General features: G+C 47.0%; 1 protein-coding gene across 1 annotated transcript in view; it reads left to right on the forward strand.

Annotated features, from left to right (window-relative positions):
- Ush2a (usherin) overlaps nt 1–17,947 on the forward strand; it is a 678,059-nt gene that overhangs the window by 641,085 nt on the left and 19,027 nt on the right. The window contains exons 65-71 of the mRNA XM_033762039.1: nt 1–105; nt 626–831; nt 5,125–5,301; nt 6,895–6,978; nt 10,403–10,647; nt 12,221–12,313; nt 12,825–13,037. The exon at nt 1–105 is cut by the window's left edge and continues 30 nt beyond it. Of these exons, the coding sequence (XP_033617930.1) occupies nt 1–105; nt 626–831; nt 5,125–5,301; nt 6,895–6,978; nt 10,403–10,647; nt 12,221–12,313; nt 12,825–13,037 (1,123 nt within the window). The remainder of the gene's footprint in view (nt 106–625; nt 832–5,124; nt 5,302–6,894; nt 6,979–10,402; nt 10,648–12,220; nt 12,314–12,824; nt 13,038–17,947) is intronic.

Raw genomic sequence — 17,947 nt, forward strand, 5'->3', positions numbered from 1 at the left:
CGCCCCGCCCTCTCGCCCGGCCGCTCCCCGTGTGCAGGAGCTGGGCTCCAGGACGGCCTCTGTCCGGTGGCGGCCGCCCCTGCTTCCCAATGGCGTCCTTCAGAGGTATGAGTGAGTGGCCGGACGGGAGGGGTGAACCCAGCAAAGGCGGCCTGTGCGCAGGCAGAGGCCGGTGAGGCACTCCGGGGAGGGCAGCTCCGCAGAGACGCGGGGTCACCGGAGCCCCAGTGTCCTGTGCAGTGTCCACGTCCGGAACCCCATTAGGACAGAGAGGTGCACTGCGCCGTATACATAAGAGAATCTGTTCCCCCTCCTGGACCTCAGAGTCCCACGTCCCACTGGCCTTTCCTGGGCCATACGAAGCCTTGGTGGTTCAGTCGGAGTGGCCCGGATCCTATGTCAGCTGTCCGGGTGCAGGCCGTGCCTGCCAGCACCGTGACTTTGCGCTTCTCTGGCGCCCCCAGTCCTCATGCATTGTGTCTGAGAGCAGTCTCCTGAAATCTCAGATCTTACCGAGCTTGTAGTTCCCTGAAAACAGATCATCTTCCACGGAAAGTGAGCGGATGCTAGAGAGGGGGCTGTGCTGCTCCCAAGGCCCCGTCCTCTCCGTCCACCCTTCCTGCAGCTTCGAGCTCCAGCTGTCCAGCTGCCCTCGCCGTGCAGCCGCGCCCTGTGCGCCCGGCCAAACAGAGACCAAGTACAGAGGACCAGCGCTCAGCGCCAGCCTCGCGGGCCTCCAGCCTTACGTTCCCCACCTGCTCAGAGTGCTGGCCCACAACCAGGCGGGCAGCGGGGCTTCGGGGTGGACTCGCTTCGTCACTGCCAAAGAACGTGAGTAGAGTGGCGGGTGGGACGGTCTAGCATGATGTCAAGGCCTGGGCTTGGGAGCCGCTTCTGGGCGTCCAGGTGAGTCACGGAGCCCTGGCCTCGGGTCTACATCTGGTCCCCCCGCCGCTTCCTCTCTGGCACTCTTCTCTTGTGCTCAGTTCCCAGCCTCCCTGGGGTGAGCAGTGCTCCTCCGCCAAGCCCCTCCGCCCTGTGACTAGGGCCTGGAAGCCCAGCATGGACCGAGACATCTGAAACCAGGAGCCACGTACGCCTCTCCAGCTTTACCTTGTGGGTGTCTGGTATTTTTTCCCTGCAACAGGGAAGCTGACTGATTCAGCACAGAGAGAGCCAGGCAGCCAGCAGAGGCTTGCCATAGAAAGTAGGGGGAGCCAGTTTTTAGGAGAGTTGATAGAGGATCGACGATGTCAAATGCTGCGGAGACGCTGGTGAAAATGACTGTTGCACAAAAATGTCCACAGGGTTTAACAATGTGGAGGTGAAGGTAAATTTAGGAAGATTTTTTTCCTGTATCGATGTGTTGAAAACTGGTTTAGAGGAAGTTAAGTAATGAATTGAAGAAAAAAAATGGGCAAATACATGTAGACATTTTTAAAGTTTTCCCACTCTCTTTTCAAATTATATGACATCATCCTTAGCATTTCCAGAAAGCACGGGGCATGGCACCATCAGGAAAAGCACGCAGGCAATTAAACGCAGAAACAGGCAGCCAACTAATTAATTTTTAATCAGCTAATTAATTTTTTATAAAATCGCTTCAGATTTTATGAGGTATGTATGCCCATTGCATAAAAATGATAAATACCAGAAGTATTAAGAATAAAACAAGTTCTTCTCAGCCCAGTTACATAATTTGTGGGGACCACTGGAAAATGAAAATATGGGGTTATTTGTTCAGAATCACTAGGAATTCCAAGACGCCAACAGTGGAGTAGCAGACTAAACCCTGGGCCCTTCTGGGTGAGGGCTCACAGGAGCATAAGGTAAATCCCCCTGTAATCCCACTGCCTGAAGCAACTGCTGTAACACATCAGCATAACCAAGTCTTTTAGCCCTTTTATTTTCATAATTTTTGTTACATGGTTGAGATTACAATATAATAAAAATATTCATAATCTGCTTTTGAATATAACATTATAGTTTGATTTTCCATAATATTAAAAACTCTTTACCCGTCAAGTGTAAGAGCTGCATAATATTCTATATATGAATTGGCTGGGCATTTTGGCTCTTTTTGGTAGTTTTCTTTGATCAGCATGACAATACCAATTTTTATTTGATATCTGATGACTTTGTTAAATTTTGATAAATGAAATTACTGCATCAAGAATTTTAAAGCATTGGATGCTTATTTGCAAAATGGCTTTTTGGAAAGATTATATCAGATTACAATTTCTCCTAAAATATTCTATCTGCCATTGTACACTGTAGCTTTTGTAGTACTGGGGTTTGAACCCATGGATATTTCTACAAATGAACCACATCACCAGCACTTTTTATTTTTTGACACAGGGTCTTACTAATTTTCCCAGGCTGGCCTTGGATTTGCAATCCTCTGCCTCAGTCTCCTGAGCCCCTGGGATAATAGGCATGCACTATCATACCCAGCTGCATGTTGTACTATTTATTAAATGTAAGTAATGTGCATCTGTTGAAGTCTAATGCCTCAGAGACAGACCTTAAATGCCCAGCAGCATCATGGCCTACAAGGTGTTAGGGACAGGTCACATCATTTAGACAGGACTTGTTTGTTCCTGGCACTATTTAAGAATTCTAGAAATAATGTTTACCACAAACGTGTGACTACTAGTGTTAGCCCACTGCACAGAATACAAAGGAGAGTCTAAAAAGAGTGCATGTGGTTTTATATTCAACGTGACCATGTGTACACTCAGCAAAGTGTTTGGAGAGGCATGGTGTAGATGTTTAACCCTGGTCTTGCTGAAGGAAGGGATCCTGACACTTCCCATGGTATAAATGCTCCACCATTGTGCGCTTCCAGTCACCAACATGGTAGCATAGAGAACAGAAAAAATAACCTTGAGTGCATAGGTAACAATAACGTGTAAAGAAGTAGTGAAAAAGGGCTGGGGATTTAGCTCAGTGGTTCCACCGCCTGTCTCACAAGTGCAAGGACCAGAGTTTGATCCCTGGTACCAAAAAAAAAAAAAAAAAAAAAAAAAAAAAGAAAAATTAGTGAAAAAGTTATGAACTTTGAAGTGTAATGTTTAAAAATGGCTGGATCTAACAAATGCCTAACAAAATTCTTTACGTTAACAATCGAAGGTGAAGCAATTTGAGCCTACAACTGGAGAATGAACACTAGTGAATCAGTAAATTGTGCTCCTTTAAATAACTGTGTGGGGGCAATAATGAACAATTTAAGTTCATTAGTCAGCTTTCCCATCTCTGGGACACAACAGCCAAGACTCATAGCTCAAAGAAGGAGAGGTTTAATGTGGTTCACAGTCTCAGAGGATCCAGTCCATGGTTAATTGGCTCCAAGGCAGGAGCATCATGGGAGAAGGGTGTGGCGCAACAAAAACTGCTCAGTTCATGGTGTCCAGGAAGCAGAGCAGGGGGACAACACCAGAGAAGAGGGGGAGGAGTGAGGGACCAGATACAGAGCCCCAGGTCGTAGCTCCATGGCCCCCAGATGCACCTAGAAACGTGCTCCACCAACTCCCAGGACAGACCCCGGCCTCCACACTGGCTTTAAAGTTAAGCAGATCTGGGTTCAGATCCTTGGTTTCCCACCAGGTTGACATTCTTCCAAATATTGGGTCTCTCTGACCCTGTTTCCTCGTGTGAGAATTAAGAACCAATCTTTGCCAGATTGTCTGGAGGAGCAAGTGAAATAAACTAGTCCTGCTAAGAGCACAGTGGCTCTTGCTGCTTTCTCAGTCTCCTCTGAGGAGGTTGTATAAATCCATGCTCCTTGGTTATTCTGTGTGCTCTTTTCCCCCAGAAAAGCCCCACAAATCTTACAAGTCAAAATTCTATGTACTTTCTTACCATTTGCAAGCTTTTTTCTTTTTTGCACAGTTTTGGCATAGGAACAGTGGAAGTCTGTTGGATTAAAATGACAGAGGGAAGCCATAAACAAATACAATTTTGTGTGTCTTGAGATACCAGGAAGAGTTAGTGTTAGAAATGTATAGAAATTTAAAGAGGGCTCAGTAACTGTTGTCTTGGCATTTAATTTATTCCTATGACTATATAAAATATTTTGGGAGGTAAAAATCATGTCTTAAAAGGTTAATCCTTTGATTGCAAAAAAAACTTGATTTTTCCCTCACTTTGTTATATTTCCTACCAGATGGATTTATTGTTTTATAGAAATATCTGATATCCAATTTATTCTCACCATTCCTTTCATTTCTTAAAAGCCAATTTAGTATGTAGACGGATCTTATGCTTTCACAAAGGTATTGATTACTTTGGAGAAAACAAGCTCTCATGAAATAAATCACTTCTGACTGAACGAAATGGAATGGTAACCCTCATTTGTTTCTACAAAAATTATTTGCTTCAAAGATGAGCCCCAGTTAGAGATTTTTGTTTTGTTTTAGTAAGGAGCTGAAAAATGCGAACATGCCTGTAAAATGCAGATACAGAGTTGCTTCTGTATCTGATATAATACTTAGGAGACCCGAGCTTGATTATATACTAATGAACTATGGTATTGATTGATTAGTCAGGGCGATGAATTATTATACTTGAATTGCTGTTTGCAAAGGCTTTTTTACTATCTTGGAAAACAAACGAACGGTTCAAGAAAAAGCTTTAAAAATAAATGGGTGGCAAAAGGATATAATTCACCATCTAAGCAGTTTGGTTTGGAGAAATAAAATATATTAACTTCATCTAGTCCTTGGGGCTTTGTAGCAATAAATATTGATTTGATATGAAAAATAGCTATATACTGTAGATAACAGTGTTAAGGACACTTTACCTGTTAAAAGAGGGCAAGGCAACAAAATATGAGCTCCAGGGTTATGTTGGTGAGCAGATCCATTGTGTGTTAATGGCTGTATTTATAAAACACCACCTGCTATTTTTCTTGTTTGGAAAGCAGGTACAAAGTTGCTGAAAAAGTATTTCCCATGTTCCTATTGATTTTCTTTCCAGGACCAATACCAGTTTTTTTATGGGTTCCAGTAATGCCGGTATTTTGTTTTATTTTACTTTTGCTCATATTACCCCCAAAACAGAAGTGCACACTTCTGCACTCCTGCGAGATGAATGTTTCTAATCCATGTGCATTTCTCCCAGCAGTGCCTCAGTACCAGGTGCCGTTTTCTGTGGACAGCAACGTGTCCATGGTGTGCCTGGACTGGAGAGGCACCTTCCTCCTGAACGGCCGGCTCAAGGAATATGTGGTGACCGACAGGGGCCAGCGTGTGTACAGCGGTCTCAACACCACCCTCCATATACCCAGGACAGCGCACAGAAGTTAGTCTCTGACTCCCACTGCTGGGGGAAAAAGGCGCTCTGCTCCGCAGCTTGATTTGAGGTTAAATCTGAAAGGGGACTAGCAGTGCTCACAATTCAGATCCCTTGGTTCAAGGGGCTGCTTCTCATGGAAAAGTACAGCTCGAGGCAGTGAGGTTCCCTTCCCAGCGCAGCCTGCTCCACTGCAGCGGCGGTGCATTTCCTGGCTGGCACTGCCTCCTGGGACTTGAGTATCCCTGGGATGGAACAAGACAGGTAGAGTTCACAAAAGCAAGAGCACTCACAGGTAGCCGGTGATTACCGTAAAACAATGCATCTTAGGGACTTTGGCCTCGGTGAAAGCCTGCACGAAGTTTTCCTCGACCTCAGCATCAGTCGCGGAAGGAACCACCCCTTTATCTTCTTTAGTTGCATGTCCTTTTTCTCTGTCCTTTTTGAGATACTGGGGATTGAACACACGGCCTTCCCCCTGAGCTATATGTCCTGTCCGTTGTTTTAATTTTTCATTTTGAGACAGAGTTTCATTAAGTCACTAAATTGCCCGGGCTGGGATCAAACTTGTGATGCCCTTACCTCAGGCCCCAGAGTGCTGGGGTGCAGGTATGCACCACCATGCCAAGCTCTCTGTCTTGGCTTTGAAATTAAAGCAAGAAAGTGCTTTACACATTATTACAGAATTTCTAATAATCACCATGGCCCCAGGACCAATAGATATGGAATCATTCTAAGCTAAGCAATCTGAGTTTGCACAATTTTTGTTGTCATTGTGTACTTGCGAACGCTGTTTACTTGGGCTAAAAGAGATAGACAACCAGCACCAACATTATCTTTACAGTATTTGCAACTTGGTAACATTTTCCAGTGATTCAGGCACACACATTTACGGCTACAGTTTCTGCTCACTTAGGCAGTGGGCTGTGATGGGAAAGTGGCCTGACAGCTGGGGACTCTGTGTTCCACCTGAATAGGCCTCTGGCCATCCGTGTGACCTTAGAAGAGTCACATGTTCATGGCTCTCCCAAGAGGAAATTCAACCATGCAATTTTCAACATTCCTCTTGAGCTCTCTTGTTAAGTCAAATTCTGGGTCACTTAGTAGAAGGCACACCTGATAGGTTTGTACAATACACGGAATAAAATGTACTTTGCCTTTTATCCTTTCCTTTACTAACAATTCTTTTGCTGTATAAGCGCTAATGCACTTTAGCTCTATTACTTACAGATACAGTGTTATGTATTTTCAATGGAAATAGATTTGAACATTGGGTGCTGGCATTCTGTCATGGTAGCAAATACCTGAAATAATCAGCTTGTCAAGAGAAAAGGTTTATTCTGGCCTTAAGGCCACATCCTCAGTGACCTAAAGTCCTCCCATTAGGCTCCATCTCTTAAAGGTGCCACTGTCTCCCAGTAATGCCACCCAGAGCCTTTGGGGATATTAAACACATCCAGATCAGCATTAGGCAAAACCTCACACCTTACTCTGAGATGCTATTTTCAGATTTTTCATGGTATGACTCATGGCTCTTTTAAAACTTAGCCCCCTAGTTTCAGAAGTTGAGTAAGTAATTTACTAATGATTTCTTTCGTCCAGCCTTCTTTTTCCAGGTCACCTGTACTACAGATGTAGGAAGTGTGAAGACACCATTACTCCAATATGACACCTCTACTGGATCTGGTATGCATTTAACTTATATTTTGTTTGTTTCTTTTTCTCTGAGACAGGGTCTTGTGATGTAGCCCAAACTGACCTTGAACTACAACAATCCTTCTACCCAAACCTTACAAGTGCTGGGATAATGGGCACATACCACCATGCCTGGATTAACTCGTACTTCTTGTGGCCCCTCCTCGCTTTCCTTAGGACGTACTCACACGTTTGTTTTATGCTCATTTGTGCTCATAAGGTCGCGCTGACTTTATGGAGGGAATTGTGTTAAGTGTTACAAGTTTTTTTTTTTTTAAGTCCTCACAAGAACTTACATTAGGCAAGGAGTTAGCAAAGTAAAAATATTCTTTGACAATGCCAAGCTATTGAATTGTAAGTGTGGCAAGACTAGAAAGACCTGATACCCTTCTCTCCTGCCCATAAATCCTGTTTTAAAACTTGCTGTACTCAAAAAGTGATTTACAAATGAAGTCAGAAGAAGGAGAATGAGTGAAAGGGAGAAAGTATTTTGCCAGTTTATAGTGACCCTAATAACGTTCTGGATTCAGAGCCCAAAATGGCAAATGGGAGACATTTATCTGCATCCTTTATAAAATATTATGACTTTATTAATTCCAAGCAATGTAGCCGAAGAGATGAAATTATAAATTAAGGAGCATCTTTTAAATTTAGTTCTGACCATACTCTCTGAATCTAATACACTGTTTTATAATTTCAAAGGGCAAATTAGAAAAATGGCAAATCTTTTCTATTAGAACAAATTTGAGACACATACTCTATTTCAAATTCCAGTATTTAATGTTACATCAAATTAGTATGCATGTGTACTTTTCTGGAAAATAAACATGTCTCAAATACTGAAAAAAGGGTGAGATGATATAATTCTTAAAAACAGTTTCAGTCTGTAAAATATAATTCTGTTTGCACACTTTACAGTCTGGGTGCTGCATAAAGTTCCCTGCAGCCCCCGACACTTTTCCTCCCACATAGTGATCTCATCTTATTTAACAGCAGCTGTGAGGTAGGAAAGGCGTCACTGCTGATGTCTGAGCAACACTGGTGTTTCCATAACTGGACAGTGGGGCCTGGAATTCATCCAGGGATGTCCTGTAGTGTGTTGAGAGGCTGACAGGTCCAGTGCGGTTTCCCTCTTGGCTCTGCCTGTTGATTACATTTTCCTTGACCCTGGTAGAGATCAAGAATGGGGGGCTGGGGAGTCTCGTCTCCCGGTGAGTGCTGCAGTGATTCCAAGGCTGGGACCAGGACCACTTGGCCGATACCATGCCCTAGGTGGCCCTGGGAAGGGACCTGTGTGCCGGGTTCCCTTCGGAGATGAGGCCCAGCCCTGGAGACCCATCCCAACCCCGGACCTCCCATTTGACGCCTGGGTGCACCTCTTGAAAGGGAAAGGATACTTTGCAGCGAAAAGGGGAAGGGACAGAGAGAGAGAGACAGCATCCTGATTTCGACCTAAGAGGAGAAATCTGCAGGCAACTCCAGACAGGAGACGTTTGCCCTCCCGAGCGGGGCTGTGAGCTGCGGCACTCGGGTCTGGAGCATGAGATCTGTGCTGATTCCAAGAGGTGCTGCCCACCTGGTACCCAGAGTCAGCTTTAATTTTTATGATAGGACTTCGGAAACTCTCCTGCTCCCTTGCCTGGGGGCAGCCTCCGAGCCAGACCCAGGCAGGGGCCTCAATTCCCCGTGGCTGCCGAGGGTCGTTTCCCCTCTGAGGCGTCCCTCAGGCTTGCTGCCCTCTATGCCTCGGGGCTCTCAGCCAGGCCTGAGGCACCACCGGTCAGTCCCAGCCCTGTCGCACACAGAGGAGACTCGCTCCTCTCTGCTGTAACCAAGGTTGCTCTGCTTTGAATCAACCGAAACACATTGGTACGTTGGTTCCTAATAAGAACATCCCCGTCTTGCTGAGCTTGAGTGGAGCTTTGGCTCCAAATCTTCATTCCAGAGAAGAGAAAGCAGAGGTCCAAGGAGTCAGAGTGGCTTCTTCCACCACTGACTTCCCAGAATTGGTGTTAATAAAGAAGTACCCTCCTCCTCCTCTCAAGGGCTGGGTTCAGTCTTAGCTACCTCCGCTTTCTCCCTTTGATATTGCCTCGAGTTCCAACCTCTCCCCCGCTCCTTCCTTGGGCGTGTGCCTGTAGAGCTGGGATGCTGCCCTTGGGGACATTTGCCTGCAGAGTGAGCAGGCCCGGCGGTGCACCTGTGTCCGTCTGTCCTCCTGCCTCTGGCATCTGCCTTCCGAGGGCAGCTCTCTGGTTCTCAGTCCCGCCCCAGCCTGGCCCCGAGAGCTGTCCAGGCTATGGAGCTGGACCCAGCAGGAGGCCCAGCGGACAGGAGCCTCTGAGGGCCCCCCTGCTGTTGGCCCCCTTTACGCTGTCCGGCAGTGATCCCTGTTCACCTCCAGTTCGTCCAGGTTTCCCTGGCTTAGTCTGTTTCTCGCAACTGACACCACCATTTAACGAGAGAGAGTTCTTTTCCTCACATTTACAACCTGTGGTTCAGTAGAATGGTCAGGGGGTCTGGCGGAGGACAACTGCTCACATCATGGTATGGAAGGAGCAAAGAGAAAAGGGAGGAGCTGGGGAGGGAAACACCTCCAGGTCACGTCGCAGTGGCCCTGTTCATCCTAACAGCATCGCCTCCCACAGCACAACAGTGGACAGATCCACTGCAGGGTCCCCGTGAGCAAACCACCTTCCCAAAGCCACGTCTCTGCAACAAGAGGCTTACTGGGCTCCTTCGGAGTCTAAACCATAACAACAGGCCCCACACACAAGCTTGAGAGTCCCGCTGCCATGCATCCTTCGTCCCTGGGACTCCCTCAGTTTAGGACCTGGCTCACACTTGTTTTGCTTGACGTGCAGAGAATCCTATAGATTTTCAAGCATGAATAGAAACCAAGGGTAAGTGGTCCCAACTGCTGAAAGATTTATTTCCGTAGGAAGCACTCCCAGTGCACCTGGCTCGTGGTTTGCAGAACTTTAGCTATTGCACAGAGAGGCCATGAACCAACACCTGTGAAGGCAGCACATTAGTAAGCACAGGCTGCTGGCCTCTCTGTGGAAAACGGGATCTGCTGCCTCAAAACCAAGTGTGCACAGAACTTCTCAGGAATGCAGTGTCTTAGGAAAGGACCTGTCTCTGAAGGCACATGGCCGGGAAGTAAGAGACCCTCGTGGTAGCTTTAGGTTTACTTTTAAAAGTAAACCATCTTTTCCAGGGGTGTGGCAGGGCAGTGGTGATTTCCGCCCCAAACAGGGGTGCCAGGAGCATCAGTGGGGTCTGTTAGCTACTGTGATAACCTGGCGAGATTCTCAGCCCCTACCCAGCCCACACACAAGTGCCAACACGGGCTGTGAGATGCCAGCTTCGCTTTCTGAAATAACCTCTTCCTTTTCTTTCCCGCCCTTTGAAGGTCTGGCGCTGACAACTCCTGGAGGAAAAAGGGGCTCTGGGAGTAAAAGCAGAGAGTTCTACAGTGAGCTGTGGTTCATTGTGTTATTGGCAGTGCTGGGCTTGATCTTGCTGGCCATTTTTCTGTCCCTGATACTACAAAGAAAAATCCACAGGGAGCCGTACATCCGAGAGAGGCCTCCCTTGGTGCCCTTTCAGAAGAGGATGCCGCCTTTGAATGTCTACCCTTCGGGGGAACCCCCAGTGGTGTGTATGGGAAGGGGTGGCCCTTGCCCTGTCGCTGTGTGAGTGGTTTTGCTCTTGGGGACAGAAGTTTCCAGTCATAGTAACAAGGAACTAGAAGACAGCAGTTTTCCTAAATGTGAGGACCACAAGGGTCTCACTCTAGCAATGAATTCCCCAACCTTGGAGCAGAATCCCCCCAGAAAACCTTAAAAAGCCCTAGCAAGGCCGGGGATGTCGCTCAGTGGCATCACTCCTGCCTAGCAAGCACAAAGTCCTGAGTTTGATCCCTGGTACCGACAAAACATAAAAAGCCTTATTGACGCAGGTGTAGCTCATTGGCAGAGCATGTGATTAGCAAGCCCATAGCACCAAACCAAAGAGCACTACCACCGGCCCTGTCCCGGGAAGCTCGATGAGTCACTGATATTCAGGGAAGCCTGAGGTTAGTGATTTTTTTTTTTGTTTGTTTTTATTCCAAAAGTGACCTTAGTGTGTAAATAACCAGGGATGAGTTTTTCTGCCCAGTTTTAAGTGGGGATGGTGGAGAAGAGTTGCATATTGAAATCACCTGGGAATTTAGAGCGTATAAAACTGATACTGGGAGGACTGGAAATAAAAAGGGAAGAGGGTTTCCGGTGTGGGGGTGCACACCTGTAGTCCCAGCACTCCGGAGACTGAGGCAGGAGGATCTCTGCAAGTTTGAGGCCAGCCTGGACTACATAGTGAGTTTAATTCTAGCCCGAACTACTAGTAAGACCCTGTCTCAAAAATAAGAGGAGAGGGTAGAGAGGGGAAGGGGCCAAAGTGCTACTCTGTCTGCGGCCGTGGCAGCCCGAGCCACTGAGGGTGGCACAGGTCACCTGCTCCCACGGTTGGGCAGAGGTCAAGGTTGGGAGGCCCGCGTCCCGCCCACCAGACGGCGGAGGAAAGCCCCAGCCCTGTACACTGTTAGCGTCCGGGAGACCCTGCTGGCCACGTTAAGGAGAGCGGAGCTTGCTTCAGGGGCACGCGGAGGCCTCGGGAACCACGGGCTCCTCAACCACTCAGAGGCCAGGAGAAATCTTAGCGGGGCGGGGCTGGATGCGCAGACGCAGTTTCCCACAGGGAGGAATCGAGTCTCCTGGGCTGTGCCCCGCAACGCGAGCACACGCGCGCGCACACAAGTGCAAACTCCCTTCCTGGTGCCGCTGGCCCGGGCCGGACACCCTGTGACCAGGTGAGGGGCGCCTTCGTACTGGACTCGCTGGCACACAGACCCAGACGGGGGTGCCAGTGGCTGGGAGCTGTTTCTACTTTATTAACGTTTTTCTGGGGCACAGAGTACACGGTACAGCTAAGTCCCTGTGTGGTCTTACTCGTAGTTTAAGTACCGACTTGGAGGTCCTTTGATTTGCTACAAAACTAAACAAACAATGCTGTAACTTTGGACAATATGTAATTAATTTCCACTCACCGTGTGGTTTTAATTGCAAACCCCCAGTGTGTGTGTGTGTGTGTGTGTGTGTGTGTGTGAATAATTTCGCTGTGTTCGGAGAAACACACAATCTATTTAAAACAGTTTTAAGTAAGCACCGATGACCTTTCTTTTCCTCAGTTTGACTCTGTGGCTGACGTATCGGACGTGTCCCACAATGTCACCCTGAAAAGCTACACCATGCACTTCGAGGTTCCTCTGCGTGCTGCACAGGTGTGGGACCTCTTGCGTGAAGCCCTGATCACCCGCTGAGACGCCCGCCTCCTTTCCCGACTGGGACGGTTCAATCAGACCCCTGTCTAGAGCAGCTGGGTTTATCTTAAGGGCCCTTCCGCCCTGGGACGTTAATGTTAGTGTGAGACCAGGTTTGGGAGGCTGGAATCAGCTTCCCTGTACCAATCCAGGACCCTTAATGTGAAGCCCAACCAGCGCTCACCCAGTGGGTGACCACGAGAGCGCTGCTCTTTGCTGTGGGAAGAGGTCGGCGTGGGCAGGCAGGGACACCTGGCTAGTTCCCCATGGGGAGGGACGCAGGCCGGAGCAGCAGTGCATGCGCCCCAGGCCCATACAGCCCCAGCCGCTCCACACTAAGTGATGTCCGGCCGCAGGAGAGGTAGAGACGGCCGTTCCCTTCCCTTCCGAGACAGGGAGTGAGTTGCAGTCCTCTACCCAGCCCGAGCCCATTTTCCCCTGCATGAATCACTCACAACAGCTTCCTTTTTAGGGATTAGCTGACACCAGAATCCCTGGGTTGGGGACGCCCACGAGTGTCCGGCGCGTGTCTGTGCCGAGAGTCCCCAGTCAAAGCCAGGTCAGCCGAGCCTGTGCCCAGGGCACCCTGCACCGCAGTGCCAGCCAGCTCGTGGATGTTCAGGACAAGAAGGCCGCGCCCGATGACTCGCTGTGGGAAACCATCGTGGGCCACGGCAGTGCACTGGTGAGTGGACCCCAGGCCGCTGGGCGGACTGGTTTGCCATTGTGACTGTTTGGAAGCAGGGCAGATACTCTGTTGTGTTCTTCTAGTATGAATCAGACACTCAAAAAAGATAAATGCTTGAAAGGAGCCAAGGTAACAGGTGTGCAGCTGAGTATGGAGGTGTAGGGAGAACGCTGAGAGAAAAGGAAACCTGGTAAAATCCAATCACCTGGAAACCAGAGTGTGAGGAATGAGATAGCCCATCACCCGCTGTGGCTGCAGGTGCGGCGCTGAGGGAGTCCCAGCAAACAGTCAGTGCAGACCCTGAAGTCCCAGCTGGGAAAATCTCGCAGCCCTGGCAGGCCCTGGCCTAACGAGGTTAGAGGCTGGGAATCTGCAGCACAGAGTGGCTTCAGGTGAGGGATTCATTCATCCAGAGGAGACCCACTTCCTGACTCGGGCTGCTCTGGGGGCCCGGAAGCCCTGTGTAGCCCCATCTCGGGGACCCCAGAGAGTCCACTGTACTAGTTCAGCATCACCCAGAGGGTGCAGGAGTTGCGTCCAGAGTCCGTGGGTCAGGGAACCCCCGGGGAGACTGGGCAAAGGCAGGCTCAGGACCGAGTTTCCACTGCTCCCCAGCACGACTCTGGCACCCTGCTGTGACCCCCAGCTGTGACCCCCAGCTGCAGCCCTGCCCCCACGGCACCCAGGGCAAGGACTCTGGGAGAAACTGCTGCAGCTGTAGGAATTTTACCCAGTCAGCCCTGAGCCACTCTCTCAGACTAAATCCCTGGTGAGTGCTGCAATTTAAAGGATCAGGGGAGGAAGCCCCCATCTGACGTGCAGAGTGAGTGGAATGGAAATGCTCCCCCGAATCTGCATCAGGGGCCTTAGGCGATCAGGCATCTCCCCGCCCTCTCCCTCTGAAGACCTGGTCCCACAGCAGTGCCCAGGCAGAGGACAAGCGCATCGGGCCCCTTGCCACTGCCACAGCCGCCCCTACAGAGACCCAGTGAGGCAACAGAGCTGCCATGGAGCATGCCTGGGAAGTTCACATGGCCTGAGAGGCCACGGCCCCCTCCGCAGGAGTGGCAGCCAGTGGTACACCTGCCTGGAATGCCGGTGACCCCGCTCTTGGGCAGTCTGTAGAGCAGCGAGTCTCTGACCAGCTCTGACGTGCTGTGTGTGGTGCCCTAACTCATGAACCCTGGACAGAAAGACTTAGGGAGATTACGCTGAAGTCCTCGGCAGAAAACTCACCATCACACTGCAAATGGATCGCCAGGCACATCTGCAGGGAAGGCTGCTTACTAAGACGCCATCTCACAGAACAGCAAATATATACAATTTATGATGCATCCTACAGTTCGTAACTTTCTAGTAACAGATTCCAAAGATAATAAACTGGATGAATCTCAGAAAAAGAATCCAGAGAAAAGCCAGCATGTCAGTGCATGCCCGCAGTCCCAGCACCTCGAGGCTAAGCAAGGGGAGCCCATGTTCAAGGCCAGCTACAGAGCAAGTTCAGGTTCAGCCGGTCTCAAAAGACCGGAAGCAAAACCGTGTCTGCTTTCCCAAGAAGAATCCAACGACGATTTTTTTTTAAAGCTCAATGAGATTTAAGAGAATACAGGAAGACAAAGCATAGTGAGAATGAAAAATTCATCAGACGTAATTTTAAAAAGAATAAGTCAGGAATCATAGAAATGAGCTCTAGAAATCTGATAAAAATTCAATCAAAAGCCTCAGCAACAGACTTGATTTAAGCAGAAGAAAAGATATTAGAGCTCTAGGACAGGTGTTTGAAATATCAAGTTCAGACGGAAATCTTAAACAATAAAGACTGGAAACTGTATACAAATCTTCAGGGCACCATTAAAAGATCGAATGGCCCGTGGAATAGGAAGAAAAGGGTGCAAAGGAGAAGGGGAGGTGGGAAGGGCAACAGGAAGGAAAGCAGGGAAGAGAAAAAATATGAAAAAGGGAAAAAACGGAAAAAAGTTTTTGTAAATAGGGAAGGGTGAAGGGAGGGGAAGGGGGAAAAATAAGAACCAACAAACATCATGTAAAGGTACCAGGTCCCAGGGTATTGTTCACCTTAAATGTGCCAATAAACTTAATGGAAAAAAAGAAAAGGATCAAATGGCCACATCGTCAGCATACCCAAAGGGGAGAAAATAAAAGTTAAGGCCATACAAAATGTATTCAGTGAAATAACAGCAGACAGTTTCCTAGATCTTGGGAAGGGCATGAACATCCAAGTACACAAATTCTACAAAAACCCCAAAGAGAAATGACCGGGAAACAACCTCACCATGACACAGACTGTCCAAAATATAGGACAAAAAAAGAATTTTAAAATCTCCAAGAGAAAAATACAGATTCACATTTAAGAGTAAACCTGTGTGACAAACAGCAGAAACCCAGCAGGCCAGGAGGGCACAGAATGATATATTTCAAATTCCCCCCCAAATAACTGCCAACCAAGATTACTGTACTCAGCAAATAGTAATCCTGAGAAATAAAGACCTCCCGAGATAAGCAAAATCTAAGGGAATTCACTACCCTGAAACCAGGATTACCAAAGAGATAGAAGGGAATTCTATATCCAGAAGTGAAAGAAAGATAACTACTATCATGATAGCATGTAGAAATAAAAGTCCCACTGAAAGAGTAGTTACAGTGAGGAAAAGAAGAATGGAACATTGTCAGAACACTAGGCCATCAAACCACAAGTGTGACAAAAGTGGAAGAATCAAAGAATTTTCAAAACCAGAAAACAAAAAGCGGAAAAAGTCTATACCTTTCATTAATAACTGAACACAGATGGTTTTAATTCTATAGTTAAAAGTTACGGGCTGAATGGATTTAAAAGCAAAACCCAACAATGTGCTGCCTCCAAAGATTTAACTCACCAGCAAGGACACACAGAGACTAAAAGTGAAAGGATAGAAGATAGTATTTCAAGCGCATGGAATTAAAAAACAAGTAGGAATAGCTATGCTTATATCCAACAAAACGTAGTCTTAGTTACTTGCTTAGTGCTGGAACAAAACCCCCAGCCTCCAAAGTTTAAGTAGGAAAGGTTCATTTTAGCTTTCAGTCTGCAGAGGTTTCAGTCCCTGGCCAGCTTGCTGCAAGGCAGGGAGGCATGGCACACAGGAAGCAGGCAGTAGCCAGACTCCTGTTTCCCTTCCTGTTCCATCTGGGCCACCAGCCCATTGGTTGGTGCCACCCACACCCAGGGTGGGTCTTCTCTCTTCCATAAATCCATTTAGCCACACCCAGAATGAAATGCCCCAATCAGTGGGCTGATCCAGTTATCACACCCATGGTCCAGCCACCTCTCAAAAGCCCCAGCTATAAACACATGAGGCTTTGAGGGTATCTAGAAAAAAGCCATATCACAGACTTAAAAAAAGAGCTAGAAAAGGTCTCTATACATCAGGGATCAATTCATCAACAGGGTATAATGATTATAAATTTATATGCAGTTAACAACTAGTAATATAACACCAATTTTACAACACAAACAGTATTAGAATAAAGGAAGACACAGCCTCCAATGTAACAGCTGCAGATTTACATACTCCATTCTCACCAAATGGGTAGGTCAACCAGACAAAATACCAACAAATAAACATCAGAATTAAAGTATACTTCGGCAAAATTGACTCAACAGACATTTGCTGAAGATGTCCTTTTTTTTCTCTCTCTCTCTGAGTTTATTGGTACTTTTTTAGGTAAACGGTACAGTTACATTCATCAATTCATCATTGGGATCTTGTACCTTTACATGACAGGTCTTGGTTCTCAATTTTTCCCCATACCCCTGCCCTCCCTTCACCCCCCCACTTCCCTATTCAAAAAAGGTTTATTTCCATTTTTTTATTTTCTCAGATTTTTTTTCTTTTCCCTTATTTCCTTTCCCCCACCCTTCCCACTTCCCCTACACCTTTAGCCCTTTTCCTATTTCACACTGTCAGTTATACCATTAGGATCTTATTCACAATTATAGTTTTTCACACCAGAGAAGCTATTCAGTATTTAATCATGTGTCCTGTTTATATCACTTGAGTTTAGCCTCGATGTGCATCCATTTCGCTATAAACATTTCTAGTTTCTTATTCTTTATGGCTGAGAGGTACTCTGTTTTATAGAAAAACCACATCCTCTTTATCCAGTCTCCAACTGATGGGCAAATGGGCTGTTTCCAAGTTTTAGCTATTATAAACATGGGTGAGCATATATCACTGAGGTATGATTCTTTTAATTATTTTGGAAAGATACCAGCAGAGGGATGGCTGAGTTAAATAGAACCACTAATCCCAGCTCTTTAAGATATCTCCATATTGATTTCCATAGTGGTTGCACCAGTCTGCACTCCCACCAACGACGGAGAAGGGTTCCTTTCTCCCCCTACCCACCAGCATGTTATTGTTTGATTTCTTGATAGCCATTTTTTTTCTGGAGTGAGGTGGAATCTGTGTTGTTTTCATCTGCATCTCTCGAATGACCAGTGCTGTGGAACATTTTTTCATATATTTATTTGATGTTTTTGCTTCTTTGTCTGAGAAAGTCTGTTCATTTCAAATGCCCATTTTTGAATCAGGTCTTTATATTTGGGGGGCCTGAATTTTTTTGAGTTCTTTATATATTCTAGATAATAGTCCTTTGTCTGAGGAGCATCTGGTAAAAATTTTTCCAACATTATAGGTTGTCTCTTAGCTCTGTTGATGGTGTCTTTTGCAGTGCAGAAGCTTTTTAATAAGATGAGAGCCCAGTTGTTGATTCTTTGTTCTAGTTCCCATGCTACTAAGGACTGTTCGTAAACTCTTTTCCTACACCAATGTTGAAGATGTCTTCTAACAGCTGAAGAATGCACAATCTCTTTATCATGCATGGAACTTTCTCTAAAGTAGACCAAATAG

Source organism: Fukomys damarensis, unplaced genomic scaffold (assembly GCF_012274545.1).
Source record: "Fukomys damarensis isolate Sample0158 unplaced genomic scaffold, DMR_v1.0_HiC HiC_scaffold_11, whole genome shotgun sequence".
In the NCBI taxonomy this organism is placed as follows: domain Eukaryota; kingdom Metazoa; phylum Chordata; class Mammalia; order Rodentia; family Bathyergidae; genus Fukomys; species Fukomys damarensis.